The sequence below is a fragment of the Colias croceus genome, chromosome Z (assembly GCF_905220415.1).
Source record: "Colias croceus chromosome Z, ilColCroc2.1".
NCBI classification, from domain to species: domain Eukaryota; kingdom Metazoa; phylum Arthropoda; class Insecta; order Lepidoptera; family Pieridae; genus Colias; species Colias croceus.
This window is the reverse complement of record NC_059568.1, coordinates 6145740-6167300: the sequence shown is the minus strand read 5'-3', so window position 1 is coordinate 6167300 and position 21561 is coordinate 6145740. Positions and strand designations below refer to the sequence as shown.

Sequence of the window (21561 nt, the reverse complement as noted above, 5' to 3'; positions counted from 1 at the left end):
AGTGGGTTAGTTCATAAACATAGTATAAGTTGCCTACGCCAATACTGCGCTTTTTCAGTTTTTCAAGTTATAGTATGCGAGTTATAGTATGTTTATGAAGAAAATAGTAAATATTGGAATATTGCTGCAAAATCTACTTATTACTCTAACGGTGTAATTTTTTTTTTCAGGGTGGAGCAAATGAACGATGCTGCATCAGCTCTTCCTACGGTTGTCAAGTATAATCAAAAGCCGACGCCAGAACTCAATCACAAAATGAACGACCAAATAATCATGAGGTAAATACATTTCCCAATCGAGTATTATTTGTATATAAATGTTTTTTCAATATATTTATTTAAGTTTTTGAACGTCTTATAAAATTGTCATTTTAAATTAATGCCCATGTTGTTCATGCAAAGCGAACGGAAAGTAATGGCATAAATGTATTATTTAGCGAAGACGTTGAAATGTGCAATATGGTATTCGATGAGTGCTCTATAATTCTATTACGGTGTATTCGGCACGGTACGGTGCACACGCAATTTGTTCTTTTCCTTCGCCCAGGGCACGTTGAGAGTGTAACGAGCCGATAAATTACCGAGTTCAACTCAAATTATATTCACTCGATAATTGAATTGTAGTTTTACAAAAGCAGCAAGTTGCAGTGTGCAGTTTTTATTGTTTATTAGTTCGACAAGAGACGCGCTCCCGTGCCTGTTAGGAGTAACGAAGTGTAATAAATTATAATGCTTTGAGTGCGCCAGGAAATGTGGGTTGAACGCTGTGATATTGCGCTTGCAATGTTTACAACCTGTGCACCATAGGTCTTGATAAATTGTAGGTATTGTACTAATATTTTTGTATATTCTGGTCTTAATATAAAAAATATAGTGCATGATTGAGCTCTGAATTATACGAAATATTAATTACCTTTCTATATATTTCAGAGAAAACGAAATGACGGACACGATAGAGGTGCAAGAAGCTATAAACGTAAGCCTTTTTTATAATATTTAAATTCTTACATATCTATTTAATATATTTGTCCACTTAATCTTCAGAATGGCAAACAAATTACTTTTAGTATCTGAAAAAATGCTCATACATTATTTATTAAGAATATTAATATAAGGAGCGGTACATTGCTCGCATTTTAATTAGTAAACTGGTTTGGACTCCCGAATTGAAAAGTGAAATGAATCTATCAACGATGCATAAGAGGTTCTTGTGGTTTATGGCGTCAACAGTATGGATAAGTAGGTAGATGGGGGGAATTTGCATAATATTTGAAATAATTAATGATGAATTTTAAACAACCGTTTCTGGACTAAAAAGAGTTTGTGCTTTATATACAGCTATTATTGCTTAATGACAAAATAAATAAGATAACGCAAAACGGTAGGAAGTGCTTTATTAAATTTTGAAAAAAAGGTATTAATTATAATCTCAAAATAATGTCTTATCTATAAAGCTTTCACGACTTTAATTTGATCCAAATTTTAAATAAAATATACTTGAAAACAAACGGCTAGGCTACACTTCTCTTAGAATCAACCTCTAAACGATTAAAATGGGGGATTCGGATTAGGGATTATATCCTCGTAATTTTTTACTACTTCTACTTCAATTAAATCTACAAATGTGTTCTGATTATGTATAATGCGTAAAATTGGAGAATGGCTAGACCAATTCGGCATTTTTTATACGCATAAGAAAGATTCGGAGAGAAAAAGGGACAATAAGGTAGAACAACGTTTTCTGGGGCATCTGGTTAAACGTATAAAATGTTCGGGATAAAGCAGTTAATGCTATGTGATATTGTTTCATCTGAGCATCGTTGCGAGTCGGTCGGCTGAGCACGGTTTTTCGAATGCGTTTTCCACTCAATGCACGCGCGATGAAATTCTAAACTGTCTAACTACATGTCGTTCTTTAAGTTCTTTCGGTTCACTTGCCGGTTTATTTTATTACTAGGTTTCCGCCCGCGGCTCCGCCCGCGCAGTCAAAGAAAAACCCGCATAGTTCCCGTTCCCGTGGGAATTCCGGGATTGTGTCATTTTCCCGGGATAAAAGTAGCCTATGTCAAATTTCATGAAAATTGGTTTTGTAGTTTAGGCGTGATTGAGTAACAGACAGACAGACAGAGTTACTTTCGCATTTATAGTATTATTATGGATTAGTATGGATAGGCATAATATCCTTTTTATGTGTGGCTTTGTTAGGTTTAACACTGATGATAATCGTTTTAACAATGTACAAAAAAGTACGACGAAATTAAATGGCCGTGTTAAATTGTTGATGAACGTATTGTTACACATTATGTTACCGTATTTATTTTTCGTCGTCATACCTTTTGTATAGAAGTAGTAGTAACAGTAGAAGTATATTACTATGTTATAACGTGAAAATTAAAAATAGTACGGAATATTAATTTCGATCTTTATTATTCTTAATTTGTATCATAAACGTTGCTCATTATTTAAACATCGGTGAGATCATAGTTAAACGTTTACGGAACTACATGTTACATAAAAAATATTAATCACGCCCACTGGAGTTATTTTTAAGTTATAATGTGATATAATTATCATTAAATAGCTTGTGACGTCGTTTCGTAGTGGGTTAACATTTAACAAGATTAAAAATAATTAATATGTTAAGCCATTTTACATGATACTTTAATACTTATAATATTTATTAATAAAGTATGCATTATTATAATTTACGACCCAAAAACCAAAGACATCTTGTCTTGCCTCTATAAGCCTGTATGGAAACATGATTCTCTGTTCGTTTTAGTATGTAATTAATTGGTATTTATCTGTTTTTATATTAACGAAATCGATGTGAATTCTTTTCGTGAAATAGTTTACTGATTTCAATGAACTTTGATTTCCATTTACAAGAATATACTAGACAATAAGGTATAGTATAAACCATAATCTTAACCATTTTTACAAAATATCTTGAGGGCAAAAATGCGTATGCACTCTTTTTACCATATAAGTATATAAATAAAATCAGAACAACTGAATAAACGATCGACTTTCCAAAAACGGAATTTGAACAATTTTATCTATATGTGTAAGAAACATCCACCGCTTTCTATTCTAATTCACTTCATGTATTTTTGGACTAGATATTTTCGGTGTTACCGTTACAGGACAGTTAGTGTGCATAAATTATAATTAAATAAAAACAAAAACCCGCACGCGACCAGCTTTATGGTCAAAAATAGGCAGTCTATTTTATTCTAATGAGGCATTTAGATATATTTAATCTTCTAATATATAAAAATCAATGCCACTTTTCGTTGTAATTCCATAACTCGAGAACGGCTGAACCGATTTCGATAATTCTTTTTTTATTATATTCCTTGAAGTACGAGGATGGTTCTTATGTAGAGAAAACGTTAATATGTACCACGGGCGAAGCCGGGGCGGACCGCTAGTATATTATAAATCATAAAATTTGTTTAATCTAAGAATAATACCTATTGCTTATTCTTAGAAAAATTTGTATTTGGTTCGTCCGTTGGCGGAATTAAAAAAAAACCATAACATCAAAATTAATAAAGTGACATTCAACTGCTGTATGAATTTTCAATAGACCAGTGGTTGCTTCTCGTTCTATCAAAAAGTCGGTGACCACGACAAATGTTCAGTAATTATATTGATGTTTCTATTTATTGTCGCATTATCCATAATCACAACAGCAACAGTGAAGGAAAAATCTAATCACCTCAAAGATCCGCTATGTCCAAGAATCGACAGGTTTAACGACATAATTATATTCGACGGCCATCGACGGAAAAGTTTCACAATTGATCCAGTAGGTACTTTTTAAGTTTACTTATTGCATATATTCTGAGAGTCGACTTCCCTATTGGATGGCGCTAGAAAATTTGATTTATAAACCTAAATCTATTTAATTGTTAATAGAACGAATTAAAAAATCTATATACAGTATCAATTTAGAAATGTTTATATAAATTACTATTGCAACGCCTTTTACATAAATCGTAGCAATAACTGTAGATGAATAACTTGCTTTTGTTTTACGTATTTTTTTGTAGCATCGTTTTTAATTAAAAAATATTATTGAAAGTTATGTACATTATAATAGCATAATTAGCGTAAGGGCATACAGATCTAACTACTAAATTGATCTTAGTAAATTTAACGCTAAAGATTTCCTCGGTTTTGTGTTTAGGAAGAAAAAATATGCAGATGTATTATTTAGCTGAAACTCTGATTACACTGTAAAATTTGTATTCAAGAAAATGTATGTTTTTATCTAGGATCTTTATCACGATTTCTTAATCGTGATAAATAATATTTTAACTTTATTTTCTAATATTATTTACTTGTTCATTCGAAAAATATGCCTCTTGCACAACAACTGTAAACCACATAGATACCTATATTCAATATACAAATAGTTGTATTTATTATACAACCATGTTTATCGTAAACTAGGTTTCCGCCCGCGGCTTCGCCCGCGCAGTCAAAAAAAAAACTCGCATAGTTCCTGTACCCGAGGGATTTCCGGGATTGCGTCATTTTCCTAGGATAAAAAGTAGCCTATGTCCTTTCTCGGGTATCAAAATATTTCCATACCAAATTTCATGAAAATTGGTTCAGTAGATTAGGCGTGATTGAGTAACAGACAGAGTTACTTTCGCATATTTTATAATATTAGTATGGATAAGGCGCTTATGAACAATAAAAATAAATCATAGTCAAACTAGAATTTGATAGCAATAAAAAAGAGAAACATTAACATTCATCTCCATGAATTATTTAAAAGCTAAATGTTTCTTATTATCATAATTATATAATGTTTAAGCTAGTGTTTTGAATGATCAAATGACAAATCTATCATGTATGATAAGTTTTTTTAGAAAGCTAATCAAATCAATACTTATTACAGGAACTGCCGCGTAATGTTAATTTAATTTAGATTAAATGTTTGCACTTGTTATGCAAAACGAATGCAAAGCGATTAAACTGATTTACAGCTAGAAAGTGCTTCGTTAATTCTTTGGCATTTTTAGTTTGATATATTTGATATTACAGATGTTAATTTCTGTATTTTCTAGAGCGACTTTGCGGTCGCTAATGTCATTTATCTGTTGGATATAACAAGTTTGTTTTATCATGCAACAACGAATTTTTAATATTTTTCGTTAGGTTATAACAATTTTTAATTTTTGTAGTTAAAATAATTTTATCAGGATTGTGAACTTTGATGGAAGTGAATCTCTACAGGGGACATTGCATACAATCTATGCGTATCGTATCTAACACTTATATTCTGTAATTGTTTTAGGAGTATTTGAATTTATTTTGAAAATAAAGAACATTTCTCTTATAGTTCGTATAGTGCTTTAGTGTTTTCATATTCATTTCTTGCATTGTATATTCATATACAGTAGTTGTGGCCAATAATTATGTCTGATGTTACCTCAATTTAGCAGCATAAATATGTCTCCTCTGTGAACAGCGATGTGACTAATAATTTTTTTTTTCAGCTTATTACTACTTCCCTGACTCTAAATTCACTGTATACTAGCTTTCCGCCCGCGGCTTCGCCCGCGTTTTCAGAGAAAACCCCGCGTGGGATTTCCGGGATAAAACCTATCCTATCTCTCAAGTTGGATCGAACTGCACATGGTGTGCGAATTTTATTATAATCGGTTTAGTGGTTTAGGAGCCCATTGCGGACAAACATTGTGACACGAGATTTATATATATTATAAGATAAGATTTTCAATCTTCTAGGATTGTAAAATGTACATTGATTGACATATAAAAAAATTGCATTTTTTTGCACCAACATTTTAAGAACAGATCGTTGAAATGACGTCATTAGCGGACTACATATATTTTTTCGCCTTATAAAGGTCTTCCGATTTTTTGGTCGTAAATGGGATAAAACCTTTGCAAAACTTAATTAATTTAAAAATCAAGTTAAGGCAACAACTGGTCAGACATGACTTCACTTGAAATGATTATAATCACATTTTTATTGCAGCAATGACCTTCAAAACGCTTGACTTTCGCCCACGACTTTTATGAATACATTATTATGACATATTTGATATTGAAGACGCGACGGTAAACGATTTTTTATCGACGTGTTACTTAAAATATTACGTAATGTACATTGTATGTATCGAATATTGAATAGTAGAAGAATGTTTCTGTTTTATAACCTAAAACACGCATTATAAAATAAATAATAAGCCAAAATACCATTAGCATATCTATACATTACATCTTAATATATATAAATCTCGTGTCACAATGTTTGTCCTCAATGGACTCCTAAACCACTTAACCGATTATAATAAAATTCGCACACCATGTGCAGTTCGATCCAACTTGAGAGATAGGATAGGTTTTATTCCGGAAATCCCACAGGAAATGGAACTATGCGGGGTTTTCGCTGAAAACGCGGGCGAAGCTGCGGGCGGAAATCTTAATATATATAAATCTCGTGTCACAATGTTTGTCCTCAATGGACTCCTAAACCACTTAACCGATTATAATAAAATTCGCACACCATGTGCAGTTCGATCCAACTTGAGAGATAGGATAGGTTTTATTCCGGAAATCCCACAGGAAATGGAACTATGCGGGGTTTTCTCTGAAAACGCGGGCGAAGCTGCGGGCGGAAAGCTAGTATATAATAAATCTGTAGAAGGGTCAATTCTATACATTGAAGATATTGAAAAAATATATAGCAGGTGGTGTTACTGGATCGATACCAAACCAAAATATGTGATATTTTTTTTTTTATAATATTAAATAGTCTGTCTGTATGTGAAGGCATCACGTGAAAACTAACAGTTCGATTTCGACGAAACTTGGTATAATTATTATACCAGGTTAATAATCTTTATCTAAAATAAGATACTTTTATCCCGGAAAAATACGTATAAAAAAATAAGTCGCGGGCGGAAGCTAGTAAGCATATGAGACGTCGATGTGTGAATATTATTCCTAATAAATCTTTTATTTCTCTAATACCACTATACATCTACAGGCTATATACATCGGCATTATCGATTTTCGTACACTTTTTCTATTTTCCATAAACATTTTGAAAAAAGTTTTTAAACTGGAACTGAAAGAGATATATATATAATAATGATATTTTAGTTCATAATTTTATCATATACTAAATAATTTTGTAAACGTCCCTAGACTTTTAAATCTGAAATAATCAGTACTAAGTAATTGATATAATAATTGAGAGAGCATTGGTGGATCAGTGGATCAGTCAGTGGTGACGGGATTTTGGACTTCGAAAAGTCGAGGGATCATGTTCAGGCAAGTGGGAAAAAGTTAATTGATTTTACGATTTATCTGCACATTATCCATATCCACAACTCTAAATGAAGGAGAAAAACATCATCTTCCTGATGACCAATCTATCAAATAATTAAAACAGTTTTTACTACCACTATTTTCCCTGCTTGTAAGCTAAGATGTAGAAGAAGGAACCTGTTCAATATTCCTTCGAAGACCCCTGTTTTTAAACGTGCGCCTCTACGATTGATTTTAAAACAACGGAACGAAATTAAGAATCAAGATCGACGACATGACATATGCCAACACGCATTCGGCCAACATGGTAGATTAGGGTCTTAAGCCTCATAGGAAGCTTGTGTCACTTCATTGCAAATATGGGCTGATTATGTCGAATAAATTTCTTCTAAACCCCTTATTAATTTTAACTTCAAGAAAGTAATCAATATTTATATGTGCATCCGCAAATTCTTCTAAAATACGCGTTTAAAAAATTGTGGAATATTAATTTAACTCTTTTATTGTTTTAAAATATTCTACAAGCATCGTGATCTACAAGATTAAATAATATTAGCGTATTTAATACCGCACATAAATATTGTCATCAGCAAATAGACATCTAACTACGCTCTATGTCACGTATTTGCATAATCATTAACATCATTACAGTGTTGTTCAATCTAAAATGGTATCTGTGTTTCTAGAATGTACTGTTAACAACCTCAAAATACTTGAATGTATTATTTTTATTTACTCATATGGTCATTATTTACTCGAGAGGTTGCTATATTTAGGTCAACTCTCAGAGAAATAGACTGTAATATTCCACCAACAAAATAATCTGAAGTGACATCAGGCTTGTATCATCGTTTTATGGCATTAATAAAATAACTATTAAGTCGGAAATCTTACGTATTGCGGATACAAGAGTGAACTCTTATTTCATAAGTTTATATGTCTGAGGTGAAAATTTCACAGTCTGTTGAGTTATATTATCCGCCCGTCTTATTGCATGCTCAATACATGCTCATATAACAATAATAATCATATGATTATTAAACATAATCATATAACGTATATACGTTATATGATTATCTTGTTAATTTTAACGGCATTTGTTACAAAATTTTATTAAAGAAAATACAAAAGGGTGATAAGATTAATATCTCATAGAGTTTGTCGTATCTAAATTACGTCTGTAAACAGAATTGGAAAATTTATCTGTTATCTTCACCGTGTTATTAATTAAGGGCAAGACGATTGGGCCATTGCCAAGTTATAGTTTAAAAAATATGTTCAACTATATTTATCACTTGCTTAGCTTACATACTAAGTTCAGATTAGTTTGAGACTAGTACTTATTTTAGTATTTATTTTAGGGTTTCTATAATTTAAATTATACTTGTGTACTTAGTAGTATAAACTATAAAGCAAAGTCGCTTTCTCTGTCCCTGTGTCCCTTTGTATGCTTAAATCTTTAAAACTACGCAACGGATTGTGATGCGTTTTTTTATAGATGGTATATAATTTATTAGGTTTTAGGCAAAGCGGGTGAATCCGCGGGTGGTAAGCTAGTTATATATAAATGTATATATGTTAAATTAGCTCCTTTATGTTTTTGCTTAGGATTATGCTTGAATTATTGCACGTAGAAATTATTAACGCAATTTTCTACTAAGAGCTATCTATGGTCAATGCACTGAGCCATCGTAATAAGCAGCGTGAATTTCTTTTGAGTCATTAATTCTATTCGCTTTCTAATTATCATTTGAGGTGTTTTATATTTTTTCCGAACTGTAAATACTCTCTGAGATTGCTTTGCTTTCTTAGAGTTTTTAATTAGATATTTTGAATACGTAGACCGACCAGTGAACACGTAACTAGGTATAAATAAATTTATTATCATGTACACATTATCTAGATTCTGTTTTTGGTAAAAGCTGACTTAAGACTATGGAATTGTACTAATAATAAATAAAGTAATAATCTTAATTTTTTACATAATTCCATGCATAAAATATCTACATCAAGGATGTCTTTACAAATAGTATTCGTTTGGTATTCCAATAAAAGTTTTAAATGAAAGTTTTAAATACAATGATTTTGTAAGTTCAGTTTTAAATCATTAGTAAATACAGTAGGTATATGCAAGTTATTGTTTAAAATCTGTTTCATAAATGATGACAAGGAATGCTAAGCATTTGGTCCCTTTTCCGAACAAAGAGATTGTATGTGTATTATGTTTCTCATGTCGACTATATGTATAAACAAGGGATCAATGTCACATATGTTTACAAAACCGTGCTTGACAATGTATGGTGTATGAATCACTATATGGTTTCTTACGAAAAACCCAAAAAGGCCTGAATACCGAAGTACACAGTCATCCAACGTTTCGTCCCGTAACTGTTGATAATCCAAATAAATTGATTTTAAACGTATTGTTGTTTTGAGTTTCTTTTCTTGTCATCTTAAAGGTTAGAAAGTTTGTTGTCGACGAAATATTATTATTGTCGATGTTTTGTAAACTCTACGTAAAATTCTATTTAGTAGGCAAAGTAATAAAAAAGACTATATAAGTTTGTGGTATACCTAATGCCACCTTCACGTTGTTACTTTAATCAGAACGGATAAACTAGTTAGTTCTATACCTTTGTTTGAATTTATATCATTGAGCGTAGGATTGCTTTGTTAATTAGTGTCGTATAATTTTATGGGCGCCACTGCTTTAATGACAAATATCATGTTGTCAACAACAGCATCATAGTTCGTTTTTCTATGAAGCCGTGGATGTGACCTTCGGCTGAACTTGAAAAAACGCCCACTCGCAACGTGTTATTATTAATATGTACTGTTTAGCTATTATTTACCTCCTTGTCACCTATATTTGCATACATCTACGGTATAATTGTAGGACACTTTGATAATCGTGGTCTCATTGCGCGCGCGCATGCCGCTGTGAGTCATCGGCAAGCGTTCTGCGCACAATGCCGTCCGCACAGTCCAGTCGCGTCGCGGCAAACTTAGAGGACATACATATTTCTTAATTTTCGCTTATGCGTTTACGGGATCGATTACGAAAAATTGTGATAAGCGTATTTATTGAAACGTGAATGAAAAGAAAATTATCGCGAGGATTGATAAATATCAGTGAACATGACGGCAGTGAAAAAAGCTTTGGCGATGCGGCAGCTGGACTCGATGTTCGGGACCATGACTCTTGAGGGTGAGGGACGCCACTCTCCGTTGGTTAGCTCCACCAAAGAGCACGACCCTCATTGTGATGTGCACGGCCGGTGCAGCACTCCTTATAGGTCATCCCTTTACCTTCACAGTAGGGAATCCACACCCGGCTTACATCGGGATTGTATATCACCTACAAATGGTCTCATAATAAGGTCTGTATTAATTTTTTTATCAGTGAAAATGAATATGTTTATATTAGATTGTTTTTAATGCTGCTATATGGTGACAGGCGAAGGGGTTCAATCGGACTGACACCATCGCCAGCGAGGGAGCTCGAACATCCTTCGACGTTCCCCAGCATACTCAGGCGCGATCGGCACAGCCCCTCTCAGACCCCTCCCAGAAGGGACACGCCAAGTCCGACACAAAAATATAACTCAAAGAGACATTCCATGGGCTCATTTCCGAATCTCTCTCGATGTAATGTTGTAAATTACAACAGACGAGACTCTATCACGAGTAATAATATCAGAGACATGAAACGGGACTACGTAAGTTCCACCAGTTCATTATCAAGAAAGAGTTCGATCGATACGAAAAAGTCGTCTACAGATTCATTAGATAATTGGCACATAAGCTGGGACGCCGATCGGTATCGTTCAGCATCTCCGTTGCTACACGACGACAGACTCTCATATGGGCATAATAAGGTAATTGTCTTATACAGAAAAACATTATACCCGCATCCGTTATTTCACACAAACATCCTTTCTGTATAAATTGATATACATATTATAAATAATGCAGCTCGACCCGCTTAGCTCAGAGCTAGTCGCTAAAATGAGGTTTCAACATAATCTAAATTTTAAAATGATACCAGGAATATCTAATATACCGTTGTTTGTCCTTTCATGTTGGGAATTGAGTTAAAAAAAAAAGTAACACGTACGACTTTCATGTATTCTTGTTTAATTGGATTACGTGAACTATCCATAAGCATTATTAATTTATTAGTGCATTTGCAGTATTTTTTGTAGAGCTCCGTTATTTCGTCGACGAGCGTGAAAATCATTTACTATAAGATCTTGCTGGTATGAATTTCGAATGTTGCACAAGTAACCGTTTATCTAATAATATCACGCGATTCGATGTATTTTAGAAATTAGATATAATATGAGACATAGGTAACACATTTCTACGCTAAGGACGTAGATAAGTTTTCGCGCAGTTTATTACATCAATGCAATTATGTCATAATATGTAGTAAATGTTTTTATTTTGACATAGCCATTGGAAGGGAAATATTGTAATGCTAATGGAATTCCGATAACATCGAAGTTGTCAGCCTATAGTAGAGCCATTTTAATAGGCAACATTTGACAGTCCAACAAAATTCAACAACGTAACCTAGTAACGACGACATAGAATAACATGATATTTCGTTTTGTTAGAACTGCACATTTGCTTAACTTTTTTCAATTACGATTACATATTTATAATAATAATGACCGATACAAGTAATTTTAAGATTTCATTTTACTGATAAACCATACTAAACACAATAAACAATTTCTGAATTGAAGAACTGACGTCGCTACAATTTTGTGTTAATAAACCTTTTTTCTTTTTAAATACCAGAGACGTTACTCTAAAAATCGAAATCTGACATCTAGAATCGAATGCATTGATTACTTGCACAGAACAGTAAGAACATAATTAATAAATTCGATTGACAAATGTTTCAAATCCGTATCGATTAATTCACTTTAATCGATGTTTTTAAGCAGGTTACCTCTCTTCGAAGATAAAATTGATAGACGTCAAATGTTGCCTATTAAATTGACTCGACTATAGTCTCTTTACATGGAGCGGTGGTTGGCGGGCCGCGCGACTTGGTCTGTCGCGACCTACACAGCCTTAAATGGACACGTAACTGACGACTGGCCATCGTCACGACTAAATAACGTCAATATTCAATATTTACACAATGTCTCGCGAACTGTTACCGTCTACATTCGAAATGCTCTAATCAAAAGCACAGTCCTTGAAGAATGGCGGTGGTTAATTGCATTTCAAACAATTAATCATTGGAAATCCCAATTTGAATAACATTTACATATACGAACGAGTATTATGAAGATGCAATTAGAAAACATAATTCAAATTGATATGAATAGATTTTAATTAGGTAGCTATACTATCGAACCTTTTGAAATTGGCGGCGAAGCTTCGGGTGAATGGTAATGTTATTATGCTTTTAAAAGGGTTCGGTAAATGTCAAAGTGTAGATATCTAACTTGGATTTCAAGGTACCAAATGGATTTCGAATTAAACGGAGTCGTATGTTTTGATTCTATTGACATCAGAAATAACTAGTATTATAATACTAGTTATTTGAAATTATGATAAATTAAGTTACGTTTATTGTATAGTTTTTGTCTACAAAAATCGCCAAAATGTGTTCATTTTACATTTAAATCAAACCAAAATGCGTATTGTACGGGAACTACTCGTATTAATGGTATTAACTATTAAAGAAATACCATGCAGAATTCCAATTACAAAGTTATCGGCTTTTATTAAAAATACGTATTTATCTTTATTGTATCGATGATTTCATAATTTTCATTGAATACATTATTTTAGTATTACAAAGTTGACGTAAAATTCTAAATATACCTCAATGCTATCATACTTTTAGTGGGGTCAAATAATATTTACAGATTTTAAGTATGTTTCTTAAGCAATTTATCTAATTAATGTCAAAATGATCATATAAAGTAATAAATGCATGTTCATTGTGTATGGAGGAATGTAACATTTAGAATATAGGTAGGTTCATATAAGTGAAATTAAATCTCATAAATACCTATTAAAAATGTTATTATCAGTAGGTACCTACTCTACAAAGTTTTTAATACAGATTCAAATTGTGGATCAAGTTTTGAATAAAAAAGTATGATAAACTCAATATTAGATATGTGTTTGGCGTCGTCTCTCTATTATGGCAATAGATTTGCTTTCTACCACACAAGACGAGCCTACATATCAGTAGCTAAATTCTGTTTGATTTTGCATCTCGCACCTTCGTGTCCAATATTTCTTCACACAACCAATATGTTAAACTAAGAATTTGCCAAACTGTTAGAAATCTTTATCAAGATGTGGGTATATTTTATTAACTGTTTGTTTGAATGATTTATGCAAAGTTACAATTAGTTTCAATCTAATCGTTATTACACGCAGTTAATAAGTTAACAATCCTTCATACGATGTATCGTGTTACCTATTACTAGAGCATTCTGTCACAGTCTAGTTGTTAATTAATGACATTTATTACGAACACATTACATATACCCGCGTATGATATCCCGAGAACATTATATTATATTACACTGATAAATGATACAATTAATATAACGCTCGATGGAAACGCAGTTGTTTTGGTCGTAGTGGCAAGGTCATGGGCATTTTGAGGACATAATCACAGACAAACGAAATGTATAATTTCGAAATGTATAATTTATAAAACGTATGGGGACGTGGGCTATTATTTATCTCTTGTTTTTTAGATGTCACTGTTTTGATACGTTTAATAAATCGGTGAACAAAATTTTGGGCTTATAATTTTCCGCTATCGAGTCTAGGATGTAGTGAGAATAATATTAATAAAATATATGTGTAATTATACAAAAGTTGAAATAGAGTAATATTTAGAAACTTCATACATGTAATATTGGACTGGAGATGATAAAATATTTTGTCCTCTATGCGCCCATAAGTTTACTGTTTAACCCGTGTCTTCTAGTTGACTCGAATTGTTGAGTTAATTGATCGGGAATTGAAGAATTGGTTTTAGTGCCTTTAATTATTGAGTTTGTAATTATTGTATTGCGCTACTACATCGTGGGACACAGGAACGGAATTAAATTTTTAAAAGGATTAAATTTTTTTTTGTATTGTTAGTCCTACGTCCTAGTTACCTACCTACCTAGGGGCTAGGTACTATCATGAACTAAATGATAGAAATAATCGGAAATGAGTAGCATCGAAAGAAAATTTCTTCATAGGTAGAAGATGATAATCTTGTTTTTAAAATTTATTTTATTGCTTTGTTTATGTTTGATATTTTGAAAATAAATCTTTCTATGAATTTTTATGATTTTACTGGGGGATAACGATAGCTCATATTAATTCTGCATTTTCGACAATCAGCTTTAGTAAGTGTAGGTATTGTAGAATATGGACATGTTTTATTAAAAAAAAAAAAAAAACTCCTTATAATTTCCTTTTTTATAATTTTATAAGTCTCGTTTTAGTGCACTTAATACTCAATGATCCGGAGTGTAAATTTCAACTTGTTTTTTTGTTTAATTAATGGACGGAAATTAGTTTCGAAACATAGTGTTACGACACAGCTGATTGATTAAAACGCGATAACAATAATGAATAGGCCATAGATAAACTGTGTCAAAAATAATTCCTTACCGATGCGTCAATGTTTGATCTCGAGGCACGATACATGGAGTTTTTTTTTACTCGTGACTCACTATTGTTATGGAGTGATGTAAGTATTCAAATTTGTTATGGTTTTATATCCAATAATGATGTATAGTATTATGTCGTTTTTGTCACTCTATACGCATTTAACGCGACACCTCTAAACCCGTTTTAATTTTAATATTTATACAAAACCCATTAGTGTTCTATATATTAAACGTACAAAATTAATTTTATAGCCTAATAATTGTAGAAACTTCCTCGAATTCCATTTGAGTATAACATATGACTTGTGTAATAAAATTCCTATTACAGTTTAAAATTTATTTAATGATAATTTGAAGTAATAAATATTTATATACCAACATTTCATGTTACATAAACAGTAGAATTCAGATTTTCAATAATAAAGTTATTTGGTTTATTGTGCAACTGTAATCTATTGAATTTTAAAAATTTTAGCATAGCTGTAGGTATGTAGGTATAACGAGTTTATAATAAATTGTATATTTTTTGTTAGGCTGGTTGCAGAGCTTGACCGACCATCAGTGCGTACCGTCGCGTCGGTCCTGACGATACGCATCAACAATGTGTATGACTATGACATACGCATGACAATACGCGTGCCGCGTATGGTCGGTCTAGCTGTGAACGGTATTTATGAATTTCCATACATATGACAAGCGCGACTGATGTACGCACTGATGGTCGGTCAAGCTCTGCAACCAGCCTTAGCGATGCCTGGCTTACCTTATGTTTCATAATTTATATTCATTAGGTATATTGAAGCAAAAGTTTATTCAAAGTACCTATGTTAGAGATTTTTTCCGATATAGAGATTTGTAAACACGAACAATTAATCAAAACGATGGTAAACCATTTCCTTGTATAACCAAGAGAAGGATAAATGAGTATTGTTTCTTTTTAGCCTGATTACGCAAACAAATGTCGTAAATTAAACGAAACACGGAAACACATGATACTTTCAGACCTTTAATTTATTCTAATACGCTATATATGTGGGCTTTGCGTAATAGTAAAGCGAGACATGAGACAAATAAAAAATATTAATCTATACTAATATTATAAAGCTGATGAGTTTGTTTGTTTGTTTGAACGCGCTAATCTCGGGAACTACTGGTTCGATTTGAAAAATTCCTTTGGTATTAGATAGCCCGAGGAAGGGCCCGAGATTTATCGAGGAAGGTTATAGGCTATATATCTTCACACTACGACCAACAGGAGTGGGGCCACGCAGAGCAGCTAGTAAATTAGTAATGTATAAAAATGTAAATAATATTCTGAGATGTCCGCACCTCAATGTGCCGCACCGTAACATAATTAATGCATTCATTATTCACTTGAAATGATAACTTGAAGTCATTCACTAATAATAACAAATGAATGACGGTTTTATTCTGGAAACTGCTTCTTCAATAATTATCATCCTTCGTTCGTCCTTGTCATTACGTATGTACTAGTTGAAGTAATTATTGATTCATTTTTCCCGCGTAGGCTGCCTTTGTTTATGATGAGTTTCATCTGACATAAACTTGTTTATTATGGGAACTATATATGGTGGAGCCTTGGGTTCCTCCGTTACGTATAAGGAGACTAATTATATATTTTCCAGCATTATTTTAAGACGTGCGTGGGTGACCCAATATTTCGTGATTTATCACATTTTTTATGCATAAAAGTTGATTATCCGGTAATAATGTGGCAGGCGAATTGATATGCCAATACGCCTAAACGATTTAAAAGTCACTGAACCTGCACAAGAGATTAGTTTTTTACTGATATTTGAATACACATATACGTATATTGTATCTGATTGGAGTGAGAGGAATCTGCGCCTTAACCTTCTCCTTACTTGTAACCTTTGAATGAGCAATGTTCTAATTCAAGAAATATTTATATTTTTTACATTTGCGCTATCGCTAATTAGGGGAATTCGTTCATCTTCTCATTGCATAAATAATAACAAAATAGTGTCAGTTGACGGGTTCAAAGCGATCTGGCGTAAGAAAGAAGCGAAAGTTGTACGCGAGCGTGACGACGGACGAATCAAACGTTGTTTCGAAAAACTGTGATTTGATTTGAATTGATCCGTACAAATTAACTGCGTGCACGCAACTAATTTGCGTTTTAAATGTTTGTTACGTAAATATGATTGTGGTGGGATTGTATTCATGTATCTAAGATAATTCAATTAAAGGCATTTCGGTTATTTTAACTGGAAGTTTTTTTTTTCCATTATTAAAATATTTTATGTCTGCTTGGTAATTTCTATATCTTTTATGGAAACCAGTCGATAAACTGTTTATCCATTGTTTTTTTCATCATTAACTTAAAAGCTAGCGTTATTTTTAGATTGATTTCTATAGGAATAACTAATAAACGAATAGTATGCGCATGCGCAGCCTAAGAGCCACACGCTCAAGTTGACCACCCCTTTCACTTGTATTCGCATTCTACGGATCGAGCGGAACGCTAATGCGCCTTTCTCTATCCCTGTCTCTGTCGAACCTGCGGCACACAAAGTGCAACGCTAGTAGTGGGCTCGGCGTGCTCCGCTCGCAGCCACAACAACAGTAGCGTAGTTTCCACAGCAACATCCGCACGGAACCGCTATTAGCGCGCTCGGATGCTCTATCGCGATCGAAATGAAGTCAAAACCGCCACAATATATGGACGCGCCGCCGTTCAGGCCCTGGCCGCTAACGCGACAAGTGCAACCCAATTTTTATTTTCGCCCACCGGATCCGATGGAGGCGCGCAATTTTAAAACCTCCTCGTCGAAGGGCTCCACATACTCAGACTTTTCCGCCATGAGTGCGTACAGTAATAAATCACGTGATTATTATTTCTTATCGCCAAGCTACCGATCGGCAGGCGCGCCGACCCCAAACTCTGCGGATTTGTACCTCAACAGGGAGAGACCCCGTCAGCTACGTAATCCCAAGGCTACGTCTCCGGCTTGCCCGTGCAGTCGCTCCCGCTCTTTAGAAGACGTTCGGACCGATGTTGTCACAGAGTGGGAAGATGACGACGAAAATGGCAATCGCATCGTTGCCCCAGCGACGAAATTCAGTCGAAGCGCATACAAGGCGAATGCAACCTTTCAGAAGCAAAGTTTTCTGACTCGTCACTCTATGGAAAACCTGTCGGAAAAGTCTCCACAAGTGCTGCCACCCAAACGCATCTCTGGCTTTCAGGTAATTGCACGACTTTCTACCGAGACAACGGAATCATTGTGAGATGACTTATTTCAACAATTTCATTTCTTTCTGTATACATACAAGGTACTATAGTTTATCTTTAATGTGACCATAATAAGTATGTGTGCTACTTGTGAATGTATTTACGCGCACTTTCTAAGATCCTACGTTTATATGGTTATCTTATTAGCGCTGAGCGAAGTGAAGATGTTCTTAATAACTGCGCAGCTATGGCATAAATATTAACTTTTTAATGGTGATGGTGATTTACTTGTGAAGTTACAGTGCCGCTATGGGTATGGGTAGGAAGTGATGGAGCTGTTAAGACCCGTTCAGCTCCGGTGAACTGCAACGCCATCCTGTGCGCGCATTGTAACGGATGTTCAATATACGCTTTATTTTACATTTTATAAATAACAAAGTACGCAATACACATTGTTGTACCGCGTGTCATATCCATTTCATGTGGAGGTTTTTGGTAAACGACATGTTTTGACCTTTTGTATTACCTCATTTTTGCAATGCGAATGTGAATTCTATTGTACTTTCTATATTGTTTCATAGATTAAGTTTTGGGTTAATGTTGTAACATGATGTAATAGCACTATAAAGCGTGTAAAAACTGTTATTTTGTTTTCTCGACTACACGAAAAAGACACAGACATACCAATTTTTTCGTAAACGTACGAAATCGTATTACGTAATACTTAAACGGATAATGTGTTATCGAAATTATGTTTTCTATTGGACATCGGTCGAAATGAAAGTGCTTTTGCATAACGTTCGAAATCGCTGTCATAATTTCGGCTTTCTATGCAAAATCTAATCTTACCTCATCGTCGAATGTGCCGTGACTCGACATTTTTATGCGACCAACGGCGTTTTTTTGTGATAATAAGACGTATAATCTGGCCAAATAATTCTAATTTAATAGCATGTATTTGCGTAATCGCGTCATCGTCAATACTTATTTAAGTGGTCTTTTTGTAAGCTCCTACTTCGACGTATCATTTGGAAATGTTTGCGAGATATATAGTCTAGTCAATTTGTTTTAGTACGTGTTATGGTTAGAAGTTCGAAAATACGGATTCGAAAAAATCATTGTTTTATTCAGATTATGGTAATAAGACCTATGCTTATCTATTCGTGGCGTGTATAACATGATGCGCTTCATTGCGTTTTTGCTTCGCCAGCTGGATAGCATCATGTTTGAGAAAAAAGATTGCAGGGTTGAACTGTTTAACACGCTACTTGCCCTTGTAATATTTTCCATATTTTAACATACCTATGTAGGTCTTACGAGCTGAAGTATCCCTTTATGGTTGTGAGCATCTTGATTCCATAAACGACGATCAAGATGCACTTAATAAGGTTTTGGGGAAAATGCAAATGAATGAAAAAACTACAGAAGCTTGGCTATGAGTGGTGATGTTATACTTTTGTATTGCCAATCTCATTCAATTAAATGTTATTTACCTCTTTTAACTGTCATTTATATTATTGGTACCAAGAAGCTTATTGGTACGCTTCATTTGTATAATGTCATTCTTATATAGTAAGTGTTGCATCTTTCGAACTTTCGACTTTCAATTTTCAGCGTATGTATTAGGGATATTACCCCAATATAAACATAAGTTTGATTTTTTACATTTTAAAACATAAATACAAAGATAATTAATCGCGTATGCATTGTATCAAAAACGTGCCTTCCTCTTAAAGATTTCTAAATGGTGTTACTGTTAATGAGTTTTCCGCTTTAAATGTTATAATAGCAGGCTACAAGGTCTTCGATTGATAATTTTTCTAACGTTTCCTCCGTATATCTGCAATTAGACTGATATTGTAGAATATTTAAATTCGAAGGGCAAATGTAGCACGCGAGAAGATATTAAAAAGGACAATGCATAGAGATCTAGAGAGATGCCAATCGCTTGCGCTGAGTACCTACGAAACGGTGTCTCATTACAAATTTACTACACGATCGAACGTTTTTGTTAGCTTTAGTATGTTCATTATACATTGCAGTATTCGAACTCCGCGTTTGAATAGAGTCGCGTACAGAAGAAGCATTGTAAACTATTTACATAAATTATTGTGAATGTCGTTCTGTCACATAATGAAACCAATAAATCACTCTACGTAATATTGTTTTTGAAATTTTAGTAAGAAAATCGTATAATTTTCAGTTACTTACCGATGGTATGTGATTCCATTTGACTTAAAGTTGCTGGTTTCACTTCGGTTTTTACAAACTTTAACGAAACAACACGGCATTGTCAAATAATACCCGGCCGACGGTCGAACGTCAACTGAATGCAACAAACAGTATGTGTTCTTTTTTTGGGCATATTGCTGCGACACCGGCCCTGCCCCCTAACCATATCTCCCTTTAGTTTCTGTGATCTGTGGGACAATTTATACAAAATAAAGATAAAACGAAAGCCCATGTTTACGAATCCAAGAGCGAATAACTGTATCCGATCAAAGGGTGACATCGACCCCGCCCACGTGGATTAGTCACTTATCAAAAAAGGTGTTTGTACCACAAGTCGATGGCTTCCAAAATCAAAGCATCGAACTTTTATTGCATCGCTGATATTAGTCACAGATATATAAAGATTACCGTAAAGGTATTTGGAAACGAGTAGCACATTAATGCAGTTGGGAGTAGAACCGGTTTTTGGTGAAAATTTGTTTTAGTTTTATACATTTAAATCACTTGACGGACAAGTTTTCTAACTAAATATATCTTATATATAAAAATGAATCGCAAAATGTGTTGGTAAGCGCATAACTCGAGAACGGCTGAACCGATTTCGATAATTCTTTTTTTATTATATTTCTTGAAGTTCGAGGATGGATCTTATGTAGAGAAAACGTAAACATATACCACGGGCGAAGCCGGGGCGGACCGCTAGTATATTATAAAATAATATATGTATATCTTTTTATTCAAACAAAACGAAGCGGCACGCTAGTATATTTTAATAAAAAGGAAATAACTAATATCGGTTTGTGTTATCTCTCGAGCTCATTCGCTTTCACTTAACTTATATTGTGTGTAAATACTAAATATCCACTCAAATTTGTTTTACTGCTGAAACAAATACTCATTTCGTTAACTAAACTGGGTGCTCATACACCGCAACGTATCGTATCGCAACGAAGAAAAATAAAGAAAATCAATTCATCTTATTTGCTCATGTCGAGTTTTATTTACTGTGCTTCTAATGCAAACGACTCGCATAGAACAAAATTAAAAATTCTGTTTGAAGAGCAAGTAAAAGCAGAGCTAAGATCAAAGGGTTAGCTTGCTGAAACAAATTAAAGTCCCTTACGTGAATATAAATAACGTA

At 33.7% G+C, this 21561-nt stretch overlaps 1 protein-coding gene across 3 annotated transcripts in view; it reads left to right on the top strand.

Annotated features, from left to right (window-relative positions):
• LOC123704920 (WD repeat-containing protein 47) overlaps nt 1-21561 on the top strand; it is a 55992-nt gene that overhangs the window by 3277 nt on the left and 31154 nt on the right. Inside the window, exons 3-4 of one of the 3 annotated variants that reach the window (XM_045653412.1) lie at nt 171-278; nt 930-975. In XM_045653412.1, coding sequence (XP_045509368.1) covers nt 171-278; nt 930-975 — 154 coding nt within the window. Of the gene's footprint in view, nt 1-170; nt 279-929; nt 976-10256; nt 10697-10773; nt 11195-17560; nt 18203-21561 lie in introns of those variants that run through there. The other 2 variants (XM_045653413.1, XM_045653414.1) reach the window with 2 other exon arrangements.